Source organism: Epithele typhae (assembly GCF_022376455.1).
Source record: "Epithele typhae strain CBS 203.58 chromosome Unknown BXZ73scaffold_93, whole genome shotgun sequence".
In the NCBI taxonomy this organism is placed as follows: Eukaryota; Fungi; Basidiomycota; class Agaricomycetes; order Polyporales; family Epitheliaceae; genus Epithele; species Epithele typhae.
The window spans coordinates 128,159-137,731 of NW_025954284.1; the positions used below are offsets into that span (position 1 = coordinate 128,159).

General features: G+C 56.3%; 2 protein-coding genes across 2 annotated transcripts; both read left to right on the top strand.

Moving 5' to 3' along the window:
- Positions 1-34: 34 nt before the first annotated feature.
- BXZ73DRAFT_106884 (uncharacterized protein) lies at positions 35-3,280 on the top strand (the record flags this gene model as incomplete). The annotated part of the gene is made up of 10 exons (XM_048016759.1): positions 35-61; positions 110-778; positions 1,567-1,789; positions 1,841-1,947; positions 1,999-2,058; positions 2,112-2,360; positions 2,420-2,687; positions 2,782-2,912; positions 2,964-3,047; positions 3,113-3,280. The coding sequence occupies 10 exons, from the start codon at positions 35-37 to the stop codon at positions 3,278-3,280; spliced, it is 1,986 nt and encodes a 661-aa protein (XP_047872318.1).
- Positions 3,281-5,100: 1,820 nt separating this feature from the next.
- On the top strand, positions 5,101-9,454 carry BXZ73DRAFT_81876 (uncharacterized protein; the record flags this gene model as incomplete). The annotated part of the gene is made up of 11 exons (XM_048023594.1): positions 5,101-5,514; positions 5,622-6,152; positions 6,430-6,689; positions 6,896-7,186; positions 7,323-7,557; positions 8,079-8,391; positions 8,439-8,483; positions 8,535-8,783; positions 8,832-8,856; positions 8,912-9,039; positions 9,093-9,454. Coding segments are annotated over 11 exons (2,853 nt in total), but the record flags the coding sequence as incomplete, so codon positions are not given.
- Between the last annotated feature and the right edge of the window lie 119 nt (positions 9,455-9,573).

Consider the following 9,573-nt stretch of genomic DNA (forward strand, 5'->3'; position numbering starts at 1 on the left):
CTGCTCAGTCTCATCTCAGCCCTCATCCTTCACCATGGACTTGCCTGATCCTCCCAGTCACGTTTGTTCTTGCCCCTCGCTTCTACAAAAATATCATTCAGTGTTTCAGACCTCATCCTCTCCCACCGACATACTCTTTGATGCCCTCGTTAACCTCGCTGCTCGCTGCACGTATGAGCTCGAGCAGTTTCGATCTCTTGGCGAACACCGCAACCTCAGTCCAAGCGATCTGGAGAGCTCCAAGGTCCACATCTCGAAGGAGTTCGACACTCTTCTTGGCGCATACAGAGAAACCTACGGTGTCCTGCAATCCCCATCGCCAGGCCCATCCTCTGCAACGCACACTCCTCCACCTCCACCTCGCATCCAGTCCTCAAACCGGAGTTCATCCGTATCACCGGGGCAGGACCCTGGGTTACGTACGTTCGTACGTGACCCTCCCGAGCCCTCCGAGTCCATCAATTGGCCATCATCCGACATGCCACCCATCTTCGACTCTGGCGACGAACCTCTCTCCCCAGACAAGCAATGCGATACCATATCTCTTGCCCTTCGGAGCGACGTCTTGACTCTTCGCGGTGACATACTAGCCACGGTCCGCCACGAATTTGCCATGCTCCGAAGTGAGCTCCGGCTCGGCCGTATCCTGTCTCCCTCAACCAGCGATCAAGTCCGAGGTACGGAGGCCCTACCAGGCCCTGGCAACACGGCCGACGGAGTGAGGGAAACCAGCATGGGACTGAAGCGAGTGCGGGAGACCGAGTTATCACTGTTCAGCGTACGTTTTTCTTGCTCACTGTGATCCCAAACCATTCTCAGGCAATTTCAAACACCATAGGCAAACGAGAATGAAGAAAGAACTGCCAAACGTTCTCGTCAACGGAAGGACTAGGTTATTGGGGCATTGAGTACTAAGGGTCCGGCCGTCGGGGCCCCCCGCTGCCTCCTCGCGCGTCCCGTTACGCCCGTTAGTAAAAATATCGCATTTGTACAGTAGTGTAAACACTGCGCACGGTCACGGAATGTATTAGTCAGTGATCCTGGCCGCTGCAACGCAATGACCTCCATGTGCCATAGATGATGTGCGCAAGCTTCGTGGAGGATAACTCGACCACACGCAGCTATAGCGTGCACTCGTCAAGCTAGACTGGCCTTGCGCGCGGTATCAGATTCTCGCGCGCGGTCGGCGCTAAATCTCGTCGCCTCTCTCTCCTCTCCACTATCTCTGCCATACATCGCACCTGCTTCAATGACTAAAACACGAGGCTCGCGTCTCAAAAAGCCTCGTCGGACTCAGCCTCTGCCCGAAGCCGCACTGCCCGACATCAGTGGTACATTGGCAGCCGAAGTTGAGCCTGGGTCACAGTTGGGCAATCCGCAATCACCAGACGCGTCCGAAACAGTCCAGCCGGAGCTGGGAGTTACCGAAAAGCGTGAGGTGCGTCGTTTTGGCTGCATATACTCCCGTTTCCTCCCACTCGACACCTCCGGTGGTCGCTGCATACAACCACAGCATATATGGTACTCACAAGTGCATAACTGACGATACCTTCTGGCTCTTGGTAGGGTCTACAAACTCGCCCTCAAAACAAAACCCGGAGCATCGTGAAGGAGCTCGGTCTTGGCTCGTGGGCCCAACCCGCCAAGCGGAATGGCACGGCTGATGCGAAGCGCGCAAAGGCAGATGCCAAAGCAGCAAATGAGGCCAAGTTCGCTCATGGTCTCGACCAGCTCGCTCTGAGCCTCGACAAGGTGGCACAACGCGAGAAGAGTACGTCGGACACATTTGGTGAGTGTGGTTTCATACATACACCTAGGTGTCTGGCTCACCACTCTCAAGACATCGCTCCACCTCTCGACCCTGCGGACATATCGGCGGAGGATGAGCGACGCCTTGATGATCATGACATCGAGATGCATGAGGACCACTTCAATCTCGCGTCAATGGTGAGTGTCTTCGTACAATGTGCATATATGCTATCTAAAGTCTCGCATAAGGCGTTCAAACGTCCTTTTGTGGATTCCAGGACGAGCAGCTCGCAATCAGTGCCCGTGGTCGTAAGTCCCCATTGCCACTCCATCTAGATAGCAGCTTGATAGCGTTGTCACAGAAAAAACGCCCTCGACCACGCAGAAGGTATCTTCCGACCTCCGATGACGAGTACGGCCATGACAACGGCGCCCACGACAATGGGGAAAGCCATGCGCACGACGAACACATCGGGCGCAACAAGTACGACACGGCCAACAACGAGCACAACGAGCACAACGAGCTTGATGAGCATGACGACGAGCATGACGGCAAGGACCGTGAGCCTGAACCTATCTTCTCGGATGAAGACGACGTTCGTCAAGCGAAAGTACCACCTCCTCATCCATCATACATGTTCACTGCACTTGCTCATCCATGCGTTACTAGACTAAGCCCAGTGCCGCGCAAAAGCGTGCCGCCAAACAACAAAAATTTCTTCATGCGCTTCAAGAACGCCGGGTTCCCTCTGCAGCAAAAATGACACACCCCACCAATGCCCGGCAGCGTGCAGATGGAGACACGCAAATCGTCACCGATCGGGACACGGACGCGTTCAATCTAGCTTTCCGGGCGAAGCTGAGCAAGTTGAAGCTCAAATCATCGTCGAAGAGCAAGGACGTCGGCTCTCAGAACGACGACTCGGCGTACGCACGCCGTAAGAGTCTTCCTGAGGACAATCACACTACTAGAAAAGGCGGGTTGGTTTCAATCTACAATTGTAATGTACTGACGTTTATATTGCATTGCAGGCAAGGGACGCCAACCGGAAGAGTATTCCGAAGACGAGAGTCTCCCCCAAGGTTTCGACGATGACGACGTTCATGCTGACCCCGACGTTACCCTTCGCCGCATCAAGGAACGCTCGGCAACGGGATACCATGTCAGTAATACAAGTTATATGGCGCACATTCTCGCTCATAGTATATTCTAGATCCAAGCCGACTGCTACGACCTTGATGGCGAACTACTCTATGAACAAGACACCCCAGGACCAAGTCGGATCCCCGCTCGTCATGTAGCAGGTCGCCGCTACCCGTCCCCACAACCGCGTCGTGGTGCAGATGCAATCTCTACGCACAGGTCGACTTCCGCACGCGTGGCAACATCTGCACGCCAGTCGCCGTCGTCCTCGTCCTCGTCTGTGGCACGTGTGTCGCCGTCGTCCGCTCGTGCGTCAACATCTGCATGAGCATCGAACTCTGCACGACGTACATCAACGTCAGCACGAGCCTCAAACTCCCCTCGTAGCTCGCGCGCCTCAGCGCCGCGTCCGCGCGCGTCCGTGTCCTCACAATCGTCATCCAGGACTATAGGTACCAGTGCATCTACTTACACATCTGTTGATACAAGTCCATTGACCGTTGATCTAGATGACCACTCAGGCGCGATGTCGAAGAAAAAAACCAGGAGGCGGACCCCCTTCCCCCTCTGTAGCCGTCGGTAACGGCGGTACGACCCCCTCATGTTGCCGTCGGTAACGGTGATACGAGCTCGTACGAGCTCCGGTCATGTAGACCGTCGGTAACGGTCGTACGAGCTCCGATCATGTACCCCGTCCGAGACGGTCGTACGAGCTCCCCAAAGGCGGCACGCAACGGAATTGCGGTAATGCATGTAGTACGTAGCCACAGACGTTCTGAGCACATACAGACTTGTTTTACGGCCGTACGTGCGGTGGTTACCCCGCGGCGATGCAAACGCTGCCGGAGCTCGTACGAGCACGTACCCCGTCCGAGACGGTCGTACGAGCTCCCTCAGCTGGCACGCACCGGAATTGCGGTAATGGACGTAGTACGTAGCCACAGACGTTCTGAGCACGGAATGTGTTGTTTCACGGCCGTACGTGCGGTGGTTACCCCGCGGCGATGCAAACGCTGCCGGAGCTCGTACGAGCACGTACCCCGTCCGAGACGGTCGTACGAGCTCCCTCAGCTGGCACGCACCGGAATTGCGGTAATGGACGTAGTACGTAGCCACAGACGTTCTGAGCACGGAATGTGTTGTTTCACGGCCATGCGTGCGGTGGTTACCCCGCGGCGATGCACACACTGCCGGAGCTCGTACGAACATGTACCCCGTCCGAGACGGTCGTACGAGCTCCGGCAAGCGACACACACCAGAATTGTTGTAATGCATTTAGTACGTAGCCACGGCCGTCCTGATCACATACCGACTTGTTTTACGGCCGTACGTGCGGTGGTTACCCCGCGGCGATGCAAACACTGCCGGAGCTCGTACGAGCATGTGCCCCGTCCGAGACGGTCGTACGAGCTCCCCAAAGGCGGCACACATCGGCATTGCGGTTATCCAAGGCAATCTCGGCAGTGGCCTCGGTATTGCAAATGCATGGACAGGTGATGTTTCCCTAAGGGCTTCCGTGGTGGTGGTAATAAAACGCGACCTATCAGTAGCCGTATTCAAGTGACGAGTAAAGAACAAGTACAGCTCTACAACCAGGAAATCCTGGTTATTACCCGAGGTTGTACGAGTGTGTCCCCCGCCGAAGACGGCTGTACGAGCCCTGTCCGCCGGAAAACATCGGAATTACGGTGGTGTATGAAGTACATTGCCGCATATTTCGGTTGGTCCGTTGGGCTACGGAAAGTACTGCTGCCTGCTCGATCCCCTTTCATTATCCTGTATTTTGAGGCTAACCCGTAGCGATAAGACTAGTGTACGCCATGCTCCTGTGTCTTCTTCAAGTGCGGCTCCTTTCCGGGTCTTCCACAGGTTCAAGTGCGCACATGGTTTTGAGTAATCATTGATACCGATAATGTGTTCGGTATTGCTCGTCATACGATTGAAACATACCGTCAGACGTCAGGTTCTGTGTTCACATAGCTAGTCCATTACAAAATACGAAAGCATTATGTATACAAGGCACGAAAGCATATTCGAAACATTGCAGTACTTCACAAACCAAGAAAAAGCCAAGTGTCATTTAACCTCCGTATCATGAGTCCGCGCTATGTTCACGCTCGGAAACGTGCTTCAACAAGCGTTTGAAGGCGGGAGGAGCAACTGAATGCCCAGGCTCCTCGATATTCATCCTCTCATCGGTGGGACCCATGGTAGGATTCGCCAGCTGGCGCGTGAAAGCCGGGGGTGAGGACGAGGAGGTTGAAGGGACGGCCAGCCTACGTGCGAACACCGGTGGCATGGGTTCCACAGCACTGGACAGTGTGCGAGTGAACACCGGTGGTGCGGAGGTCGGTGTTGGAGGGCGGGCCAGTTGCCGGATGAATGCCGGTGGCGAAGCGTCGGCAGGTGCGAGCGTTCGCATGAATACCGGCTGTGACGACGTCGGTTTGGACTCGACGGTGAGCCCTCGTGTGAAAGCCGGTGGTGGGCCTGGGACGGTCAAGGATGCCAACGGCGACTCGAGTGTGCGGGTGAATACCGGCTGCGAAGAGGATGTCGTCGACGGAATGGCAAGCCTTCGGCTGAATACCGGAGGAGACGGTTTGGCAGTCACGGGCATGGTGAGCTTCCGAGTGAATTCCGACAGTGGAGAGTCGGGCCTGGAGGAGCGCGCCAGCGGTCGCGTAACTGTGGACAGGGGGGAGGACGACGAGACACCACCCATCAGGCTCTGCCCTCCGGGGGGGTAAATGGCTTTGATGGGGCGGTCGAGGAAGACGACACTGGTTCGAGTGTCCGCGTGAACACCGGCGGCGATGTGGAAAGGGTTGTCAAAGGTCGCGCCAGTGTCCGGGAGAAGACTGGCGCAGCGACCGAGGCGGATTCCGGCGGTACTGGGCGGTCATCACTCCTGAGTGAAGTGTCCAGTTGGCCCAATCCACCGAAGAACCCAGGTATCATGCATGTGACCTCCTGTGGGGGCGTAAAGGGGTCTACTAACCCGCCATACAGGTCAGAAAGCCGCTTGCCACTCTGGAAACCTAAGGCCCAAGGTGATGTAGCGGTCGAGGAAGACGACGGTGGTTCGAGTGTCCGCGTGAACACCGGCGGCGATGTGGAAAGGACTGTCAAGGGAGGCACCAGTGTCCGGGAGAAGACTGCCGGTGGAGAGGGGCCAGTCAAGACGGCAGGGCGGATTGGGGGGAGTACCGGTGATACCGAGTGGCGATCAGTCTGGTCGGAAGTGGCCGGTACTAGGGTACGCGTAAAGACTGGGAGTGACGGAGGAGGCGCCATATCGGTCGCCAGTGTACGGGAGAAGATTGGCGGTGGGGAGGGGGATCCTGGGCCGGCGGAGCCTACCGAGTGCGATACCGGTGATGCCGAGCGGAGATCTTCCCCGTCGGAAGTGGCCGGTAACGACCCACTCCGTACTGTGTCCTGCGACTCCCACAGACTCAGCTTCTCATCTTCCAAGATGACCGGATTCTGAAAATGATATCATGTTTAGAGATGTAGGAGTGACTTTCATCTAGACTTACATGAGGGTGGTGGTCCAAGATGGCAAAGAGGACTTCTATGCGATGTCTTCGTGCTGTTTCGCTCGAGAAAACCGTCAACCCTTCCAAAAGGTTCTTCAGAAATCCTACAGCGATAGCAAGCCCAGACAAGACGGAGGCTTCTTGATCTTCATCCCCACGCTGATATTTGCGCACTATCCAGTCGGTGCGAGTCTGGCGCACCGACACTTCCACCGTGTGAGCGATCCGGATCGCAGTGCGCATGGCGATCTCGAGTAAGCCATCGTGGTCGTGTTGGGGGATGCAATAACCGATTCTGATGTCATCACCTGCCATGTTGATGAGTACGAACACCCACTCGCCGCCAATATACCACGGGAGGCAGATGATGCTGTCAGTAGCGAAGTCACCTCGAGCGGCGAGTTTGCCGAAGAGGTCGACCAAGTCTACCGGTGACAGTTGCGTCACGATAGGGGAATAGACGTGGAGGGGCGGGTGAGGCGGTCGGTATGACGCATCACGATAGCGACGACTGCGTCGATCAACTCGTCGTTGAGGTCACGGTCGTCCGTGGTCAGATGCGAGAAGAGGTCGCACCATGGGTGCAGCAACGCCGGCAGGTCGAGCATTCGGGCAGTCTGTACTTTGACGACCGCTCTGTCAACTTCTTCTTGTCGTCCAACTTCGCTGAGCCACTCCAGTCCACGCTCGACATTGGACCGAACCGTATGGACGTTGCGCAGACGTCGCCACAAGTCCAAGAGCCAGAATGGTAGCGGGGTGCCGCGATCGCCGGGATGGATTACCGAACGGAAGGTGCTCGGTAATGCCAGAACGGCATCTTCCTTCGGTATGTGGACGGCAGTGTCGGCAGAGTAGTGGTCCACGCAGAAGACCCAAGGCGGCAGGTCTTCCGCGGCGACCGGTGGGGTGCTTGAATACGAGAGCGGGCTCCCGGCAGCCCACGGCCGTGGGGCCACCCCAGAGCAAAACTGCCGGCTGAGAAGCTGGCGGACAGTCATCGCGTCTGAGGGGATTAACTGTTGGGTCAACTTCTTTGGCGCTTTCTTTGTCTCCCAGTTTGCGAAGGACACGTCGAGGATGTCCTCGTACTGGGTGTTGATTTCAGCATCTGCAACCGAGGTCAGCCGTGTGTGCAGACGTGGCATTGCCGGCACCTACCGCCGACCGGTGATGGAACTAGACAGGACAGGGAATAAGATTTTGGTTGTGGGACTATACAAATGCACATTACCTAGGACTCGAAGGTTGTACTTCATTGTTTTTCTTGCAGTGGCGTGGATTGAGATAGAGGGGAGGTTGAAATCGTGCGAGAGGGGTGAGGAGGAGGGATGAATTACGTTTGGTTCGACTGTCGGCAGTGACCGACCTCCGCGTGTGATCCCGATACAGATCGGAGCAGTTTTACGTCAACGATGGCATGTTGAAAGATGTGGCGCCTGCTGTGTTCAAACTCTCCCACTTCCAACCACCGAGTTGACCATCTGCACACGCGCCTCTACCTTCTTATCACCGCATCCCACTCTCTGCCTTGCTACCGAACATCTCCCGACATGTCCACCCACCCATCCGAGAGCGACATGCTGACTGTGCGCCATGCCGTCACCGAAATCCACTACGCGCTCTCTCGCCGTCCGTGTCAGACCAAGCTCGGGCACGAGAATATGAAGAACTGGTACAATATGTTCTTCGCTGCGCTCGACAAGGCCTACGACTTCCAGGCGCAGTTCAAGTTAAACACCTGGCCGCGCTACACCCTCGGCGCCTTCTACGAGTACGAAAAATCCCGGCACGTCGCTGGATACGCCGGGTCTCCATTCGAGATCGTACCCATTGCCGACACCGCGGCTGCTCAGAAGGCTGGGTACAATTTCGACTTGCACATAGTCGGTAATGACCACGGCCAGATTGGACTCTTGCCGGAGCAGGACGTCGACCTTAGTTGGTGTGACATCGGTAAGCATCCGGCTTTCTTTCCTCCCATCCATATTCTCTAATCTCAGGTTTGAGTAGAAGCCACAGTGACAGACTCACAGTCGACGGGGATGGTGCGCTTTATGTCTGTTCATATCGGTAGTACCACTGATGATTAATCCCAGGAGCTAACAAGTCAAGCACCACGAAGTCCGGAGCTGCGAAGAGCACCGAGGGTACGAAGAGTGCCGGGGTTCCGAAGATTGCCGATGCTACCGAGAACACCGGTAGTTCAAAGACTACCGGTACTACGAAGAGTGCCGCTTCTCCGACGGCTTCCGGTGCTACGACGACGGACGTGAGTTCCAAGACCGCAAAACCTGCGAAGGGGGCGCGCAAGAGGTTTAACCCGAGGATGTCACGGCCCATCAAAAGTAAGTACCGGAAAAAATCATTCAGAATAGATCTAATTGTATTCTTAGAGCCTGCTGAACCGGCAAAGCCTGCGTAAGTACCGTACTGTGCCGGCATGACGTTGCGAATTACGCTAACACCGCCCCAGCCGTCGTCAGCTGACCAAAGACAAGAAAGGCAAGGGTCGGGCGACAACGGTAGAGGTGACTACCGATGACGATGTCAGCAACGAAGAAGAAGAAGACGACGAGAGCGAGGAGGAAACCCCTCTCCAAGGTATGTGTGCCGTCGGTAATCACAGCCAAACGTATTTACTCGCTATCACTCAGATGTACGAAAGACACGTTCGATCACCAAGAAGGCAGTGTCTTTTGCGACCCCCACGACGCCACCGCTGTCCAAGACGAGGCGGGCGACATCAGCGGCACCGGAGCCGCCAAAGAGGACCACCGCTACGCCGAAGAAGAGGGCGAGGAGCCAGAGTCGTGATGTGACGAGGACTGCCGGGACGAATTCCGGTGATGAAGACAACGCTCCGTCCGGCGGTGGTAGCGGCAAGACCACCACCAAGAAGCCAGTGAAGCGAGTCCTCCGACCCGCTCATCCCGACCATGTCGCGCCGGAGAAGAACTTCGACCCGTTGCCCGACCACAAAGGCCGGATCCCGGTCTATGTGATTCGAAAGGACGGAGTGAGTCGCCAATGTGTTCTCTCATAGCCGATTGTACTTACCGTTTGAATGGCAGCCAATGGCACACTTCCGGTGTGGACGTTGCAAGGCTGCCGGCACCGACTGCCGGATCCTCATCT